Source organism: Papio anubis, chromosome 10 (genome assembly GCF_008728515.1).
Source record: "Papio anubis isolate 15944 chromosome 10, Panubis1.0, whole genome shotgun sequence".
Taxonomy (NCBI): Eukaryota; Metazoa; Chordata; class Mammalia; order Primates; family Cercopithecidae; genus Papio; species Papio anubis.
The window spans coordinates 102,963,453-102,983,754 of NC_044985.1; the positions used below are offsets into that span (position 1 = coordinate 102,963,453).

General features: G+C 44.7%; 1 protein-coding gene across 3 annotated transcripts in view; it reads right to left on the bottom strand.

The window, feature by feature from the left end:
* The window catches only part of NHEJ1 (non-homologous end joining factor 1), a 90,048-nt gene that overhangs the window by 68,533 nt on the left and 1,213 nt on the right, over positions 1 to 20,302 (bottom strand). Inside the window, exons 1-5 of one of the 3 annotated variants that reach the window (XM_003907975.4) lie at positions 20,079 to 20,221; positions 17,617 to 17,793; positions 16,903 to 17,115; positions 6,226 to 6,364; positions 5,255 to 5,313 (exon numbers count right to left, since the gene is read on the bottom strand). In XM_003907975.4, coding sequence (XP_003908024.1) covers positions 5,255 to 5,313; positions 6,226 to 6,364; positions 16,903 to 17,115; positions 17,617 to 17,793 — 588 coding nt within the window. In that variant the 5' untranslated portion in view covers positions 20,079 to 20,221. Of the gene's footprint in view, positions 1 to 5,254; positions 5,314 to 6,225; positions 6,365 to 16,902; positions 17,116 to 17,616; positions 17,794 to 19,323; positions 20,042 to 20,078; positions 20,222 to 20,302 lie in introns of those variants that run through there. The other 2 variants (XM_009183114.4, XM_009183115.3) reach the window with 2 other exon arrangements.

The window sequence follows — 20,302 nt, forward strand, 5'->3', positions numbered from 1 at the left end:
TAGCTTAAAGTATCTGCTCGAGAATCAGGCTGCAACCAGACAGGAGCTGAAGACAGTAACTAAAACTAGACAGAATATAACAACCATGGCTGCATTTAGGATGCTAAGTCAAATCAACGTTAACTATAGCCCCCTAATTTCTTAGCTAAGGTATTATACTGAACAGATTATTTAAGACTTATAAGGCATTCAGAATGCAGCAATAAGAACAACTGCTATGCTGAATACCCTCCTATGAAGAAAGAGGAGGAAAGAATTGCAAAATCTCCATCTCTGCTAAGGGACCCCTATCAAAGGAAGCCAACTTCATGCAATTGCCCAGGTTTTGGTGTCAAGAGCTGATTCCTAGCCAGGGGTTGCCAGCTGTAGAGGGCGGGGCTCTATTTTGGGCTGCCTGCTGTCCCTGAGCCTGGCCGCGTCTGGTTTGAGCAGCATGCAGCCCCAGTGACTCACACACCCATGCAAACCGCCTGTGGCTCAGTGGCATGGCCTTGGAATGCCAGCCTTAGGCCAGCTCCCTCCTCACCCCATTACACTGGGATAAATAAATAAAGAGCCCGCCAGCAGCCACACAGCCTGATGGCAACCAGATGGAGAGAGCGAGGCATGGACAGGGCCAGGGGAAGGAACTCCCTCCAGTGGACTAGACTGAGAGTGGGCTCTGCCCAGTCATCCTAAACTTCCTTTTTCATACAGTTCCTACTGCCATGTAACAACAGTCCCTAAGTCCCTGACTCTTCTTTCACTCCTAAAGATGCCTCTCAACTCCCAGTCCTATAAAATGCCCTATATAGGGTTCTTGGCCTCCATGAAGATCATGCCAACAGGCACACTACCCAGCCTTGACTTGAGTCAACATTGTCAGTATTCCCCCTCTAGTTAGGCCACTATCAATTGGCTCCTTGGGTTCCCCAGAATTGAGAAATCAGAGGCTCTTAGAGAAAGTGGAAAAACAAAAGGACCAAATAGGGAGAAGTAACCCCTGCTCAATTCTTATTTTCCCGAGCCTCAGTATCCTAGCAACCTGCCTGGCCTACTGCCCCCTGTGCCTTATTGTCTGTAGCCTCTTGCCTAGTAATAATCCCAATGAGAATTTTAAAAACTGACCCCAGGCAATGACCGCATGGCCCTCTGACACCAGCCCTGGCCCCCCTGTGCCTTCATCCCGAGCTCTCTCCCTGGTTTGTTTATCTTCCTATTCCATGTTGCTTATTTTGATGGCACATCCTTTCAGTTCAGTCTTGGGTGACCCCATGACCCTTCTGTGTCCTGTTTGTAGGACCCCGGGCAAGCAGAGTAACTAAAAAGATGCAGCAGTCATAAGTTCTACAGCCCCAGTAGGAAACCTTTCAGTTCTAGCAGCTATATAGGACATTCTGAGGACAGTGCAATGACCCCAGAGGTCACAAGAATTCCATATTATCCTAGCCCTTATATCTCTCCTAACTGGTGTGTACAACCAGTTAAAGTAGCAAAACAAAACAGAGATAATCCTAGACTATGTGTCAAGAAATGTGGGAAGTTCTAAACATAAAGCTACAGCTATATGACCTTAGGCAAGTCACTTAACCTCTCTGAGGCTCAACTTCTTCGTCTATAAAATCGAAAGCTATAACTACAACTACCTATCTCTCACTTCTTTTCCAGATAAAATAAAATTCTACAAGTCTATGAGACTGATCCACCTAGAACCTACGGGACCAGTATTCTTGAAGTAGCTGGTTCCAAAACACTAGTACTCTTCCTGTGCTGCCATCTAAATTCTATATGCCTTCTCATTCAATTCTGCAGGGCTCCTCCCAACCTATAGTATGAAAACGATGAGCCTCTAATTTTACAAATGAGAAGTGATTTATCCAAAGCTGCAAAATGAGCCATGAGAATAACTGAAGACCCCAAATACAGGTCTAATAAGCAACACTGAGCCAGGTGCACTGGCTAATTACACGCCTGTAATCTCAGCACTTTGGGAGGCCAAGGTGGATGGACTGCATGAGGCCAGGCATTCAAAACCAGCCTGGCCAACATGGTGAAACCCTACCTCTACTAAAAATACGAAAATTAGCAGGGCGTGGTGGGGCACACCTGTAATCCCAGCTACTCAGGAGGCTGAGGCACAAGAATCTCTTGAACCCGGGAGGCAGAGGTTGCAGTGAACTGAGATCACCCCACTGCACTCCAGCCAAAAAAAAGTAACATTGTATCCACAGGCCACACTGTCATAATTTTTATAAAATTCCCCTAGCTTAGACTTATCAAAATATTAACCCAAACTTATCAAAGACTTACTACCTGTAGGCACCATGCACAGTGCTGGGGATATAGAAACGCATTCAGCATGGTCCTTGCCTCAGAGAGTCCACAGATCAGTGGAGGAGAAAGCCATAGCCTTGCAAACGTACAAACAGTAATATTACAATGTTATAAGAGGTAAAACAGAGGTATAATCCAAGGTACTATAGCAGCAGGGAAGAAGAATAGTCCTTACAAGCAGAGTACAGAAAGGTCTCCCAAACAATGTGAAGCTGACATCTAGAAGATTAATTGAAGTTTACAAGTTAGGGCCAGGCACGGTGGCTCATGCCTTTAATCCCAGCACTTTGGGAGGCCGAGGTGGGCAGATCACAAGGTCAGGAGATTGAGACCACAGTGAAACCCCGTCTCTACTAAAAATACAAAAAATTAGCCGGGCATGGTGGCTGGCGCCTGTAGTCCCAGCTACTCGGGAGGCTGAGGCAGGAGAATGGTGTGAACCAGAAGGAAGAGCTTACAGTGAGCCGAGATGACGCCACACTCCAGCCGGGGGGGCAAAAGCGAGACTCCGTCTCAAAAAAAAAAAAAAAAGAAGTTTACAAGTTAGATAAGGCCAGAACATTGGGCATTCTAGATCATGGGAAGAATGTGTACCTAAAGATAAGATAAAACAGCATTTGGGGAAATTAAAAGTCATTCCATATAGCTAAGGCATAAAGTACATAGAGAAAAATGTTAAGAAGTCAAGCTGGGTAGGTATGCAGGCACTAGATCAGGAAGAGACCTCTCTACTGAGCTAAGAACAAGCCTTGCAGTGCTTAACTAAGGGGATGAGGCAGGGAACCAGTATGTTATCCCCAGCCTTAATACCTAAACTTATAGACAGGGGAAGCTATCTAAGAGAAAAACGGCCTAAGAAATCTCTCTCAGTCACAAGTTTAGGTTTGATGGTCTCTCTTTACCCATAAAAACTTGAAACCTTTTCTAGGCTGGGCATGGTGGCTCACATCTATAATCCCAGCATTTTGGGAGGTCAAGGAGGGTGGATCACTTGAGGCCAGAAGTTCAAGACCAGCCTGATCAACATAGTGAAATCCTGTTTCTACTAAAAATACAAAAATTAGTTGGGTGTGGTGGTGCGTGCCTGTAATCCCAGCTACTTGGGACGCTGAGGCAGAAGAATTGCTTGAACCCGGGAGAGGGAGGTTGCAGTGAGCCAAGATTGTGCCATGGTACTTCAGTCTGGGTAACAGAGCAAGTGAGACTCTATTTCAAAAGAAACAAAACAAAACAACAAAAACAACAACAACAACAAAAAGACTTGAAACCTTTTCTGTTTCAGGACTTAGCAATACAAGTTTTCCTTCTTCTCCAGACTTACAATTGCTTCAGTACCTGGACTGAGCACCTATCTCACATTTTTTGCATTTAGTGTTTAGACCCCAAGCATTGTAGCTCAGTCAATGCGCAGAGGCAGAACGGGAGGTTCCAAATAAAGAATATTTGCTTTATGCCTAGCCCTTTAAAAAGTGTTAATTTAGGTTTCAAAAGAGGTATGGGACAGAGACCCTGTCCACAAAGAGCTTACAAATTAATCCAGAAGACAATGCAGAAATATAAATAATCTATATATAACACCAGATTATAATAGCATTATTTACTTACATGATAAAGTACCAACTTGGGTAATATATATAATTAGAAAATGGGACAATAGGCTGGGCACAGTGGCTCACACTTGTAATCCCAGCACTTTGGGAGGCCGAGGCAGGTGGTCACCTGAGGTCAGGAATTCCAGATCAGCCTGACCAACATGGAGAAATCCCATCTCTACTAAAATACAAAATTAGCTGGGCGTGGTGGCACACACCTGTAATCCCAGCTACTCAGGAGGTTGAGGCAGGAAAATTGCTTGAACCTGGGGAGCGGAGGAGTTAATGGTGAGCGAGATGCTTTTATTACCTCAACCTGGGCAATAAAGCGAAGGCTCATCTCAAAAGAGCCGGTAGCGGTGGCTCCGCATATAATCCCAACACTGGGAGGCCGAAGTGAGCGGATCGAAGGTCAAGGAGAATCGAACCATCTAATGCTCTGGGGTGAAACCCGTCTCTACTCGCGCAGAGATAAGCTGGGCCCGAGGTGGTGACCTCGCGGTCAACTTTCCGGAAAACTGAGACGGAAATAAAGCGTGAACAGGAGGCCGAACTTCCGCAGTGAAACCGAGATCAGGCGCCCGCCTCCGGCTCCCTCAGAGAAGGCAGCCACGCCGAACTCTATCAAAGAAAATGGGGCAATAATACTAAGGTACTAACTGTATAACCAACAAGTCACAGAAGAGTGAGGGAAGAAGATCAATACTGACTGGCATAATCAAAGGTCACTATTATTAATACTTTCCCTATTTGGCATTTAATAGATGTTTCCTTTGGCTGAGCTCAATCCTTAGAAGGGAAACCTAGGCAGGAGCTTCTGACAGGCCACAATTATCTACTCCCCATTCATTCCTTTGCCAGTCCCCTTGTATAAACACTGTGATTTTCCACAACCTACTGTGCCCACAAGACAGCTCCCAAATGGTAGCCCTAAGCTTTTTACCTTCGTCTCCTGCTGGATCCTGAAAGGGCCTAGACAAGTAATGACGCCTACCCTTCTGCTCTACAGTCCAGACCTTATGACCAGATCTCAACAAGCAAAAATTTAACAACCGGTCAACCAACCTTTCCAAGGTTAGAGAATTCCAAATGAAATCCCTGGTACTTTAACAGAGATGTTTTATAAGTATCAATCAGCCCACTTTCGCCTCCTCCGTTCTTTCCCCCTTCTTCCCCTCATCCTCCCTAAGTACATCTCAAGCCTTATCAGACTTTCTATGGGCAACTTTTTTGGACAAAGGGCATTCCAACCACACAAGCCACCTAATACCCAAAACACAAGTGGCCACTCAGGCACCTGGAAAGAGGAAGTAGGGCAAAGACACACAAGAAAATAACAAATACCTTACCTCTTTCATAAATTGTTCCAAGAAGGAATTTTCTTCAAATGGTTCTGTCTTCAATCGATCTGTAATAAGAAGGAACAGAGAAAAGAAACGTGAGTCATATAGAATAAGCTTCTTACCTGATAGAAAGGGAAGAAAACAGGGTTACTTAGGAAAGAGGAGGAAGGTGCATCATGCAGAGACACCTAGTTCAGTGGGAGAAGAAGGGCTGAGAGCATGTGGGCAAACAGTAGTGGGAGAGGGTGATTAGCAACAAATGGCAGGTTTAGTGGTAGCATCTGCTCTAGGAGTTTTTCCTGCCACAAAAACAAAGGCCAAATTGAATTTTTATTCTGAAGTTGGAGCCATGAAACTTCCTAAACTCCCAAGTCCATGTTGCTCTGGTATAATTCTGTATAGTTATTGGCTCCTTTCCAAAGTCTTTCCCCGCCATTGCCTAGGGCATGTCTGGACTCAGTTACAGCTTCTATTGGCCACTTGGGCTCCAGTCAGGTATTCGAGGCAGAGAAAAGTGTCACCCAGGCCAGGCACAGTGGCTCACGCCTATAATCCCAGCACTTTGGGAGGCAAAGGCAGGCAGATCACTTGAGGTCAGGAGTTCGAGACCAGCCTGACCAACATGGTGAAACCCTATCTCTATTAAAAACACAAAAAAATTAGCCACGCATGGTGGCGTGCGTCCACAATCCCAGCTACTTGAGAGGCTGAGGCAGAAGAATCCTTGAGCCTAGGAGGCGGAGGTTGCAATGAGCTGAGATCACCCACCACACTCCAGCCGAGTTGACAGAGTGAGAGTCCATCTCCAAAACAAACAAAAAAGAGTCACCTAGTATCAAGACTCCAGTTTCTGATTAGTATTCAGCAGGCATCCTGGGGGAAGCACCTCTCTAATGCAAATGAGTCTCCCTCCTTCCTAAGACTCTTTGACTATCTATACCACTCCCCACCCGACTCCTCCAAGAATGTCCTCTCACCTCGAATCAGCGTAGCCCCACTCTCCTGGTAGTCTTGGATCTCTAGGTCTTTCATATGAAGCAATGTTGCTAGCTCCCTCACTTGGCACTGTAACGCCAGACTCATGCCCATCAGAGGACGAATCAAATGTTGGGAGACCTTTGATGGAAGAGATATCCATTAGCCAAAAGACTCTTATAAAGTACTCTCCAATTCGGTTTAGGTACTAGAAAAAATACTGAAAATAAATGTTCTTATAGAAACTTACAGTTTCATAGGCAAGTAACCCATTTACATGAATGTAAACATACATACAATAATTACATATATTAAGAAGGTGGCTGATGCAGTGGCTAATGTCTGTAATCCCAACACTTTGGGAGGCCAGGGCGGGTGGGTCACTTGAGGTCAGGAGTTTGAGACAAGCATGGCCAACATGGTCAAACCCCACCTCTACTAAAAATACAAAAATTAACTGGGCTTGGTGGCAGGTGTTTGTAATCCCAGCCACTTGAGAGGCTGAGGCATGAGAATCATTTGAACTCAGGAGGCAGAGGTTGCAGTGAGCCAAGATTGCACCACTGCATTCTAGTCTGGGAGACAGAGTGAGACTTTCTCAAAAAAAAGATCCCACCAGCTGAGATGGCTCATGCCTATAATCCTAGCACTCTGGGAGGCCAAGGTAGGAATTCACTTGAGTCCAGGAGTTCAAGAGCAGCCTGAGAAACATAGTAAGACCCCATCTCTACCAAAAAAGAAATTTTAACATTAGCCAGTCATGGTAGAATGCATCTATAATCCCAACTACTCAGGAGGCTGAGGTGGAAGGATCACTTGAGCTGAGGAGGTCAAGGCTGCAGTGAGCTGTGATCACACCACTGTATTCCAGCCTGGGCAACAGAGCAAGACTGCATCTCAAAACAACAACAAGAAAACAAACAAACAAACAAGAAAAGCAGAAGATCCAAGTAGCCCTCAAGAAAGGAAGTGTGGCAAAAACAGAGTACACTAGCTAAAGCGTTAACAGAAGACAAAAATCAACAGAAGGTAAAGACCCTTGAAAGTCAAATTAGTACAGACACTAAGAGCCACTTCAGGGCTCATGATAGCCCAGAAGGAGCCTGGAGTTTCAATCTGTTCCCACAAATGCAGTGTAGTCTAAGGTTATTGTTAAAATAGAAGCAAGCCACCTACCAAGAACTAGCCTAGGAAGGTATAAGCCAACCCACTCTACACACAACTCTTTTTTTTTTTTTTTGAGAAGGAGTTTCGCTCATGTTGCCCAGGCTGGAATGCAGTAGCACGATCTCAACTCACTGCAACCTCCACCTCTCAGGTTCAAGCGATTCTCCTGCCTCAGCCTCCTGAGTAGCTGGGATTACAGGCACGCACCACAATGTCTGGCTAATTTTTGTATTTTTAGTAGAGACGGGGTTTCACCATGTTGGTCAGGCTGGTCTTGAACTCCTGACCTCAGGTGATCTGCCTGCCTCAGCCTCCCAAACTGCTGGGATTACAGGTGTGAGTCACTGTGCCCAGCCCACACCCCCCATTTTTAACAAGAGGTAAGAAGAATGCAAACACAGCCATAATGCTGTACAAATAGGGTAATATTCTCATATGATAAGGTATAGCTATATAGAATAATCATTTAATTCATCTACACAAGGTGTCTATTAACCTGTCAAGAAAAAATAGCTAGGCCGGCACAGTGGCTCATGCCTGTAATCTCAGCATTTTGGGAGGCCAAGGTGGGAGGATTGCTTGAGTCCAGGAGTTCAAGTCCAGCCTGGGCGACGTGATGAAACCTAGTCTCTACAAAAATTACAAAAATTAGCCAGGCATGGTGGCACATGCCTGTAATCACAGCACTTTGAGAGGCCGGGGTGGGAGGATCATGAGGTCAGGAGATGGAGACCATCCTGGTTAACACAGTGAAACCCCGTCTCTAATAAAAATACAAAAAAATTAGCTGGGCGTGGTGGCGGGCGCCTGTAGTCCCAGCTACTCAGGAGGCTGAGGCAGGAGAACGGCATGAACCTGGGAGGCAGAGCTTGCAGTGAGCTGAGATCGCGCCACTGCACTCCAGCCTGGGTGACGCAGCAAGACTCCATAAAAAAAAAAAAAAAGGCCAGATAGTCGATATTTTTCCCTTTGTGGCCTATCCAGTCCCTGTTGCAACTGCTTGACTCTCCTGTTGTAGCACAAAAGCAGCCACAGACAATATGTAAACAAATCAGGTGGCTGTGTTCCAACAGAGCTTTACAAAAACAGGCAGCAAGCCAGAACTGGCCCATGGCCATAGTATGCCAACCCCTGTCCTAGACCTGAAAAAGGAGTACTTTTAGACAAGATACCCCAACAGGCTTGAAACGAGGAAAAGGTACTACAGTGTCCCATAATATGTGCAAGCCAGACTCACCTGGATCCAGATCAGACGTCTGGCCTCTTTCAGACCTTTGTGTTTTCATTTTCCATTCATTTTCTAGGTAGAAGTTACTACTAAAAGTTCTAATTGTGCTTTGGCTCAAATTAAGAGGAAAAGACTTTTTTCCACATTTCTGTTAGATTAGAAGAGAAAAGACTGGATGTGGGGAGGTGGAAAGAAAGGAAGTTAGTGGCGGCAGCTTTTGTACCAAAACCAAAAACCAAGAAATGGAAGGGTTCTGGCACAGAGGGGAGAGCCAGAAATAAAGTCCAGCTATAGATACTAGACTCTTCCTTCTACCACATAGCACATCCCAACCTGGCACTGACCCCCAGTTGAGGTCCTTAGCAAAAACTTAACCCTCTAGGAAGTACTGTTCAGAATGTGGCAGAAGTTCAGCTTTGGAAAAATGTATCTGCTCTACACTCAATCTTCTTTCCTAGGAATTGTTTTGTTAAATTTGGTCCTGCTGGGCAGGCATGGTGGCTCACACCTGTAATCCCAGCACTTTGGGAGGCCGAGGCAGGCGGATCGCTTGAGCTTAGAAGTTTGAAACCAGCCTGGGCAACATGGTGAAACCCCATCTCTACTAAAAATACAAAAAAATTAGCCAGGTGTGGTGAGGCGTGCCTATATTTTCAGCTACTTGGGAGACTAAGGTGGGAGAATTGCTTGAGCCCAGGAGGTGGAGGTTGCAGTGAGCCGAGATCACACCACTGCACTCCAGCCTGGGTGACAGAGTGACACCTTATCTCAAAAAAAAAAAAAAAAAGTTTGGTACTGTTTAAGTAGATCAGAAGGAAAACAGGCAAATACTTGTATAAATGACAGTGAATATTTGATGACTTGAATTGAAATAATTGTCATTACTACCCAAGCAGCAACACCATCCAAGTGGTGGCAGCACTGAAACAACAGAAACTCCTAAATTAATAACCAGCTTCCCTCTGGATAGCTACCTCAATAGCAATTTCTTTGAGTGACAGTAAATATTATATAACAACATGAAACATGACAAGGAACAGATTTTAATTAATATCATGTCTAATTAAATATGATAATGCCATACCAGGCAACTGAAATTATCTGTCAGACCCCAATGTCTATTTAGTTTTTAAAAAGTTTTTTTATCAGTAAATACTGTAACTGCTAAAATAATTTCATAGGATTGGGTTACATCATTCTGAATTATTGAGGTATAATTCATTTCAAAGTTAGAGGAACACTAAAATGATTTCCCTTAGACCAGATAGCCTTAACTTAATGATCAGTAGAAATTTTGAAAATATGTGTTAATGGGCATATGAGAGACTAGATAAAATGTGTAAAAAATCCCAGCACTTTGGGAGGCTGAGGTGGGCAGATCACTTGATGCCAGGAATGAGAGATCAGCCTGACCAACATGGTGAAACCTGTCTCTACTAAAAATACAAAAAATTAGCCAGTCGCCGGGCGCGGTGGCTCAAGCCTGTAATCCCAGCACTTTGGGAGGCCGAGACGGGCGGATCACGAGGTCAGGAGATCGAGACCATCCTGGCTAACACGGTGAAACCCCGTCTCTACTAAAAAAGACAAAAAACTAGCCGGGCGAGGTGGAGGGCGCCTGTAGTCCCAGCTACTGGGGAAGCTGAGGCAGGAGAATGGCGTGAACCCGGGAGGCGGAGCTTGCAGTGAGCTGAGATCCGGCCACTGCACTCCAGCCTGGGGGACAGAGCGAGACTCCGTCTCAAAAAAAAAAAAAAAAATTAGCCAGACATGGTGGCACGCACCTATAGTCCCAGCTACTCGGGAGGCTGAGGCACAAGAATCACTTGAACCTGAGAAGCAGAGGCTGCAGTGAGCCAAGATCATGCCACCGCACTCCAGCTTGGGTGACAGAGAGACTTCATCTCAAATAACAATGATAATAATAATAATAATAATAATGTGTAAATAGTTCAAAGCAAATCCACAGACACTATAAGGAAAAATCTTGAAGTGCTTTAGGATGTCAAGGACACTCCCCGTAATTGATAGACAGCAATATATGAAGATATACAGTTCATCAGTCAATTCAACAGGTATCTACTGGGTTCCTAATATGTACTCTGACCCTATGAGGCCTCTGCCATCAAAGAGCTCACAACAGTTAAGGAGGTTAGGAAGTGTAATGGATATAAAAATAGGAGTTGCTAATCTTTTTCAGAGGAAAAGCTATACATAATTTTCTCCAAAGTCTTCAGATTTTCCATAGAAGTGTTCATAAGTCATGAGCAGGGGAGCAGAATGATAGGTCTCCATCTCAAGATGAATCAAGCTGGATGTGGTGGTACACACCTGTAATCCCAGCTACTCTGCAGGTTAAAGAGGGAGAATCACTTAAGCCCAGGAGTTCAAGACCAGCCTGGGCAACATAGTAAGACTCCCATCTCATAAACAAACAAACAAACAAACAAAAAAGATCAAGATGAATCATATCAGGAGATACAGTGAAGGCTGGAGTACAGTAATGCAATCACAGCTTACTGCAGCCTTGAACTCCTGGGCTCAAGTGATTCTCCCACTTCAGCCTTCCAAGTAGCTAGGACTACAGGCACATGCCACCACACCCAGCTATTTTTTTTATTTTTTTATTTTCTTGTAGATACAGGTTTCACTATGTTGCCCAGGCTGGTCCCAAACTGCTAGTCTCAAGCAATCCTCCTGCCTTGGCCTCCCAAACTGATGGGATTACAGGCATGAGCCATCATCCCCAGCATCTCTTTTATTTATTTATTTATTTATTTTTTATTTAAAGACAGAGTCTCCCTCTGGCCAGGCTGGAGTTCAATGGCACAATCTCAGCTCACTGCAACCTCTACCTCCTGGGTTCAAGCAATTATCTGGCCTCAGCCTCCTGAGTAGCTGAGATTACAGGCATGTGCCACCATGCCCGGCTAATTTTTGTATTTTTAGTAGAGACGGGGTTTCGCTATGTTGGCCAGGCTGGTCTCGAACTCCTGACCTCAGGTGATCTGCCTGTCTCGGCTTCCCAAAGCGTTGGGATTACAGGAGTGAGCCACTGTGCCTGGCTCCAGCATCTCTTTTAAAACGAAAAGTTATGGAGTTGAAATATTTGCCCTCACAGGTCCACTATAATGCTAAACATAAGTGATATTTCATATGTGCTTTTATTTAATCCTCATGACTCGACAGTAAGGTTGTGGTTGATTTATTTACAGATGAAGAAACTGAATCATAAAAATTCAGTACTTATCCAAATTAATACAAGTAGTCTCAAAGTGGTGGAGCTGAGTTACAAATTCAAGTCTGCTGGTTCTAAAACCGATCTCTTTCTGCCACTAAGAAACCTCCGGGTGCGGTGCCTCACGCCTGTAATCCCAGCACTTTGGAAGGCTGAGGCAGGTGGATCACGAGGTCATCCACCTGGTCTCGAGCAGATCGAGACCATCCTGGCTAACACGGTGAAACCCCGTCTCTACTAAAAATACAAAAAATTAGCCGGGCATGGTGGCAGGCACCTGTAGTCCCAGCTACTCAGGAGGCTGAGGCAGGAGAATGGCGTGAACCCGGGAGGTGGAGCTTGCAGTGAGACAAGATCGCACCACTGCACTCCAGCCTGGGCGACAGAGCGAGACTCCATCTCACAAAAAAAAAAAAAAAAGAGGCCGGGCGCGGTGGCTCAAGCCTGTAATCCCAGCACTTTGGGAGGCCGAGACGGGCGGATCACGAGGTCAGGAGATCGAGACCATCCTGGTGAAACCCCATCTCTACTAAAAAATACAAAAAACTAGCCGGGCGAGGTGGCGGGCGCCTATAGTCCCAGCTACTCGGGAGGCTGAGGCAGGAGAATGGCGTAAACCCAGGAGGCGGAGCTTGCAGTGAGCTGAGATCCGGCCACTGCACTCCAGCCTGGGCGACAGAGCGAGACTCCGTCTCCAAAAAAAAAAGAAACCTTTGGATGTGGCTCCTAGGAATCAAAAAATGTCCAAAGACATGACAAATCTGAAAGCTAAAATGTGGAATATCAAAATTTATATTAGACATTAGAAAGAACAGACAACAGGAAACAGAAAGAGATGAAGTCTGTCATAAATGAAGATGGACTCAGTGTTAGAACACAGAGACCTGGGGCCAAGTGCGGAGGCTTATGCTATAATTCCAACTCTTTGGTAAGCCAGTGTGAGAGGATCGCTTGAGCTGAGGAATTCAAGACCAACCTGGGCAACATGATGAGACTTCATCTCAAAAGAAAAAGAAAGAAAAGGAGGGGGAGAGGGGGAGAGAGAGAGAGCAAGCAAGCAAACAGAGACCCAAAACCTAACATATTCCATAATACTCTTGCAGACTTAGGAACCATTAGCTTGTTAATGTGAGTATGTTATGCTGGAGAAGTATGAGGAACCGGCATTCTCCTCTTTCGTGTACAACTGGAAGGAGTTAAGCTGCATAATGTCTCTGAAAGACAATTTGGCATTATGTTATGTGGCAAGATTAAAAGATACAAATATTCCTTGACCCAGCTATTCCACTTAGGGGAATTTACTCACACATTTACATGCAGAAAAAGTAAATACAAGGATAGTTACCGTATATAACAGCAAAAGACTTAGGTGTCTACTAATAGCAGATCAATTAAATATATGATACATTCATGAAATTAAATGCTATGTTGCCATTAAAAACACAGGCCGGGTGTGGTGGCTCACGTCTGTAATCCCAGCACTTTGGGAGGCCGAGGTGGGTGGATCACGAGGTCAGGAGATCGAGACCATCCTGGCTAACATGGTGAAACCCTGTGTCTACTAAAAATACAAAAAATTAGCCGGGCGTGGTGGTGGGCGCCTGTGGTCCCAGCTACTCTGGAGGCTGAGGCAGGAGACTGGCATGAACCCGGGAGGCGGAGCTTGCAGTGAGCCGAGATCGTGCCACTGCACTCCAGCCTGGGCGACAGAGCGAGACTCCGTCTCAAAAAAAAGAGAGAAAGAAAACACAAAGGTAGGTCCTCTGAATGTGTTGATATGAATAATCTCTAAGTTCTTTTTTTTAAGGCTGGCCAAGTGAAGCAGTGGGTAAGTTCTACAATTAAGTGAAAAAAGGAAGGTACTAAACAGTGTGTACAGCATGATACTATTTGTCAAAAAATACACATATACACAGATATATATTTGGTTATATGAGGATATATATACAGTATATACACATACAGCTTTAAGAATTCACAAGTAGCTGATATTGGTAGTTGCTTTGGAAAAGGAAAAGGAGGGACTAGGGAAAGGGGTAGAAAGATCTATTTTTTCACTGTATACACTTTAATGCTGTTTGAAATGTTTGCCTTTTTAAAGAATTACTCATTCAAAAAAATTAAATGAAAACGATCACAAGAATGAGTTACAAACAAAAATTATGACTGTGTGACCTTACAGACATACACACAAACCTGAAATAGTATCCACCTACATCCTTACCCGTGTCCACTGGCTCTTTTTCCATATAAAACTCTCTCAAGTTCAGGCATTTCCCTAGGGGGGCATTCTTCTTTTAATGATAAGTATTTTATTTTAACTTGAAGCACAATTGTTCATCAATTGCTCAAATCTAATTTCTTCCTATGGCAAACCAAGACTCATCCCTCCCTAAACACTGATGTCTCTTTCCTTTAATGTAGTTCCCCAATTAGAGGAATTTGCCTAGAATAGCTAGTTTTTCTTTACATACTTTTATATTATATTGTATTCTGTATTACATGCTATATTGTATCATTACATATTATATAATATATATTACATTGTATCATTATATATTATGTTAATATAGATTAACATAACATATGTTAACATAATATGTATTATTTATTACATATATTTATATGCTAATCTATATTATAATATAGATATTATATAATTGTAATATCATTATACTAGTGTTCCTTACTGTATTCTTTTGAAAGAAAAAACTATTAGAGTCCATGAGCCTCCAAGAAGAACTGCCTCCACAATCACACTACGTATTCTGCATTTCTAGGTCCATGTAATACAAAATGAGATTAGCTATTGCTAGGGATTCCCAAAGGTCACCCAAATGGTTTGGTCCCAGAACAAACATTATTGAGGAAACACTGCCCCCTGGTGTTACTTAGAAAGTTTAAATGTGGCCGGGCACGGTGGCTCAAGCCTGTAATCCCAGCACTTTGGGAGGCCGAGACGGGCGGATCACAAGGTCAGGAGATCGAGACCATCCTGGCTAACACGGCGAAACCCCGTGAGTACTAGGAACACCAGACGCCCGCCACCTGGCGCGGCTGGTTTTTTTTTGTATTTCTTAATAGAGACGGGGTTTCACCGTGTTAGCCAGGATGGTCTCGATCTCCTGACCTCGTGATCCACCCGTCTTGGCCTCCCAAAGTGCTGGGATTACAGGCTTGAGCCACCGCGCCCGGCCAGTTTAAATGTTTTAAATGAAATAGATAAAATATGGGATGGGGCCAGGCTTGTAATCCCAACACCAAGGCAGGAGGATTGCTTGAGGTGAGGAATTTGAGACCAACCTGGTCAACACAGAGAGACCCCCATCTCTACAAAAAAAACTTTTAATTTTATTTTTTAATTTATTTTTAAAATTATATTTATTTGCAAGATGGAATATTTCACAAGAAATTCAATTAAAATAAACAAATGTGAGTATATGCTAAGCACTGTTGATAGGCCTTAGAAGTTAATAAATGAATAAGTAATTCTCTCAGCACTCAGTTCTAGTTTTACTGGGCTCCAAATCAAAAATAAACATCAGCAAACAGTTCCTCAAAAAGTCTTTCTATCCAGTCTTCCATTGATGCCAAAGCATCACATCCCCGGTGGGAGACTAAAGAAGAAAAAAATGATGTCCTCTTGTCTTCCAATCCCTCTGCTAACAAATCTATACTCTTAGGCTTCGCAAAGAAGACCCTGTCCCCTAAGTGCTACTGACTGAAACCCTGTCTGTTATTCCAGAAAACTAGTCTTTAACGTCCACTCTTCATTTCTAATAAAATCTCTTGGGAAACATAAAGCTATGAGTTAGTAGAGGATATTATCCCCCTACTCTCTAAAAATGAGGCTTTGGACCAGACTATTCTGGGATTCAAATTCCAGCTCATTTATTCATAAGCTGATGGCCTTGGACAAGTTACTTTCAATCTCAGTATCCTACTCTGAAAAACAGGGACAATAATACTTATCCTGAAGGACAGCTGCAAGGATTAAATGATGAGATCATGTTTAGAAAGGTACCTAACACTGGTACATATTCTACCCTGTTGCCAGAATATTCTTGATAAACCATGAATTGGATCATGTAAAATTCCTGTTTAAAGTTTTTCAGTGAATCCTGTTGCCTTTGAGATAAAATCCAAACTCATTAGAATCCTTCAAGATCTGGCCACTGCCTCCCTCATTTCTCATTCCTTCCTATCTACACAGCAGTCATGAAGTTCCCGAACTTGCCCCTCACTTACACATCCTTACACATCTCTACACCTCTCGCCTACAATGACTTTTCTATTTATTTTATCCTACTCATCTTCAAAACTCAGCTCAGTAACAGTCTCTTCAAAGAGGTCTTCTCCAATCCTCAACCATCCAGGGTCTACCTCAATCAAAGAACCTATCATACTTTATCATAATTTCCTGTTTGTCTTCTCACTAGATTATGAACTCCAGGAAGAGGCTATATTGTTTCAGGTCTGGATAACCAACAATTAGCCCATAGTAGATGCTTTTAAAATGCTGAATAAATTGGCTGGGCACAGTGGCTCATGCCAGTAATCCCAGCACTCTGGGAGGCCAAGGCGGATGGATTACAAGGTCAGGAGATTGAGACCATCCTGTGAATGGTGAAACCCCATCTCTACTAAAAATACAAAAAATTAGCCGGGCCCGGTGGTGGGTGCCTGTAGTCCCAGCTACTTGGGAGGCTGAGGCAGGAGAACGGCGTGAACCCGGGAAGAGGGAGCTTGCAGTGAGCCAAGATCACGCCACTGCACTCCAGCCTGGGCAACAGAGCGAGACTCCGTCTCAAAAAAAAAAAAAAAAAGCTGAATAAATTAATTAATGCAAAAAGACACTCAATACTCTGCTCCTTTTGCAAGGAAAGGATGTAACAGTCAAGAATCCTTTTTGTCTTCTGTATAGTCAAGGAAAGTTTTCTGATTGGAGAATTTCAAACAAAGTTTGCAAAAAAATAAAAGCACCTAAAGCTTCATCTCAAAGCAACTGGCATCCCTCCCCAAACCCCATATTCAAATTGCACTTACCAGGGAAGGACTAGCTAGGATGCAGTGGAAATTCCAATAGAAGGGGAGGCCAGACAGCTCACTCCGCACCCGTAAAATCAGTGCATCTGCCACATGATCACAGGAGAAGGTAGCTTCGCTAGGGTGAGCAGCGTCCTTCAACAATGGGCGAAGCAGATTATCCAAATGACAGAGGAAAGCCACAGGAGGAGCAGTGAGCCGCTTGTTCAGCTCCTAAAGAGACAGCAGTGGTACACAGTAAGGGTGCTAATAGGAAAATAATTCCCTCATAAGTAACAGCAAAGGAAAGCCCTGGTTAACATGAAGACAACGGACATGAGAGGAAGGGGACAGAAGATAAAAACATCACAACGGGAAAGAAGAAAACAAAAAGAAGACAGTCACAAAGATCAACTGGCCTACTTCAAAATTCTGCCTTGGGCAAAAAAAAAAAAGGTCTATCTAGATCAAATAATATATTCATTATCATGCATAGGGTAGAGAAACTAACTTTTTCTCTCTCTTTCTCTCTCTCTCTCACACACAAACACACACATGAAGATTCCAGGGCTATAGGCAGAAGTACAGGACATTAACTGGAATTGTCTCAACCCAATTCAACCTTCCTTGGGAATCTACAGGCCAGCAAGTTGGTTGATGTTCACATCCCCGACCTTCACTAGGAAACAATGGTATCCCCCACCACCTCACAGCAGTACTTCTCTTCATACTTACCTTGGCTCGCTGGCTGACCACACTAGTGTCCACCTGTTCATGCCACACCTGTTGAAGATCTGAAACTAACAAGGCATAGCCCTGCTTGCTAATAAAAACCTTGGCCAAGAGGGAGTTCTCAGCAAGCTGTAGCCACGCCCATGGCTGCATCAACAGGCCTTGCTCCAGTTCTTCCATCTGCAAAAAAGTCCTCATTTAGTAAAGTGCCTCAGGGTCATGCTGGCCTAAGAAGGGTACCACCTAAACCACTCTGCATCAACTAAAATCTCATGAAAATCCTCCCTGATAAAACAGAAGGCATGGATTTACGTTCTCCCAGTATACACCCAGCTGATCACTGACTTTACTACCTTTGGCCACTAAAAGTATATTTAAAATCTTGAGGGTTTTTCCCCCCATATTATGTTCCTAGAGGACAGAAAATCTTTCTTCCACAGTGTTTAAGCCTCAACATGTTGCTGTTAGTATTTCTGCTTTCTAATACTATAGCATAATGTGGAAACCTAAACCCTTCTTATTCCACCTTTATCACATTGCTAATAAATATGTCACTGCTATCCTTTCCCAGAACTAGAAGAGAAGGAATAGTTCTTGTCTTATAAAACATCATAAGTCATAGTGTCAGGGCCAGGAAATTCAAAGTGTTTGATCATTATCTAAAAACAGAGTTTAGGAAGCTCTCAGGATTTTTTTTTTAAATCCCTAAAACAGAGATTCTTAATCTAGAGTCAATGCATGTGAATCTTCTAGAATTGTAAGAAAATGTTATGCATACATGTATATATGCATGGGGAGGGGGAAAGAGGTCTACAGCTATCATCAAACTCTCAAAGGGATCCATGACACAAAAAAGAGCTAAGAACCTGTGTCCAGGAGCAACAGAAAAGACCTAAATTTCATTTCAACAAGAACCAGAATGACTAGGAAATCATGAATACAAGGCAGAGCACATCACAGAGGTAAAGACTGAATTAACTTCCATTTAACTCATCCTCCACATTCCCACTCCAGTGCACTGCCACCAATGACACCACGCCCAGCCTGGAACCCCTGCAAAACAACTTTTCTATCTCAGCAGCTAAAGTAGTAGGCTTAACCTAGTAGACAATCAGAACTACAGCTGCTTGACAGAGAATGTGATTGTTTTTCCTGTGAGGGAGAAAAAAAAGATGACAATTTCCTTCATTATTCCAGTCTACAAATACAAAATGAAGAGAAGCACCAGGAAGGAAAAATTTAGAATGTAAATAACGAAATTCCTTATTAAGTCTGATTAAGACAGTCATTTCCCCTAGTTTTTGAAGTGTGACCTTGTGACTTGTGACATAACATATATAGATATGCATACAGATACATATATATGGTGATCTTTCTTTACGGCATCCTCAAAGCCTGGTGTTTGGAGGATGGTGTTTCCGTCACATTTCCCACATGCTGCTCTTATGGGGACAGAAGTGGTCATGGGATGATTAAGCTAGTCCTAGCTGGACAAGAGCTCCACATTGCCAAAGGTCACAAACGCAAATAAAGTCGCCAAACCCTTTCATCTCCCTTATAGGCACACCCCAGTGTACTCTAACAGTTGCCAAAATTGGATTTACTATTCTAGCCCATTCCTTCGGAAAGCCCGGAAGTTCAAATTGATGGGTTTTGTTTGTTTGTTGGGTAAAGGGGGAGGAGTTTAAAATGCGGCCAGCAGTAACCGACCCTATAAAAAGGCGGCCTGACACATTGGGCACCAGACCCCGGCTGCCTGCTCCCACCACACGCGTCCCGTTCTGCGTCCGAGGCCTCCACATTTCACCCTTTTCTTTTTTCCTTCAAGGCTGCCTTTAGCATTCACATTAACCAGATTTACGGGTTTATTTCTCTTGAGTGGAGGGGCGCTGAGGGGCACCCCGGCGGAGGGGTCCCTTGAGAACCTTCATCTGCATCGAGTTCCGCTCCTCAGCAATGACTCCTCTGGGCAGTTCCTCCGACGCCCTGCAGAGGGCAGTAGGGGCCCAGAGAGCATCCCGGCTGGGCCCCGCCCGGTCCCCCTGGGAGAACGCGAACCCTAGGTCCCATAATCACAGCCCCACCCCAGGAGCCGCCGGGCGTCCCGCTTCCACCCGCCCCAGCTAGAAGAGCCTTCGCCATCCGCCTTCCCATTTCTACAGCACTGGCTGCACTGGGACGCGGCTCGGGATCCTTCAAGAGGCAACAAAGCCGGCCACTGGAGGCTTCGTCGCACCAAACAGGCGGCGAAGGAATACCCTCACTCGAGCCGCACCATCCACGCCGGGCCGCAGCCGGCGGACTGCGCACGCGCGGCCCCGCCTACCCCCCCGGAGGCCTGCCCTGGTACCCGGCAGCGCGCGCTCCCTCCAAGGAGAAAATGCCCAAGCCAGGCCCAACCCGCAGCGTCTGAGCAGCCCTTCGCTGGCTTGCTTCTGCCCGGACTCGAGTGCGATTCCACCTACCGTCAGCGGCAGCGAGACCGCCCACCCTCCTCGCCGCACGCACGCTCTCTTGCCCGCTCGCGCAAACCGAAAGGCCTAGAGTAAGAGGCCGATTCCCCCCCACAAGAGGAGGCAGGGTCTTGGGACGCAGGGGCGGGGCCTATGCCTGGCATGGGCGGGGCTTCTGGGCCTGGGACGCTGATGAGAGGAGCGCCGCAGTGGCAGGGTAACTGGAGGAGAGGCCG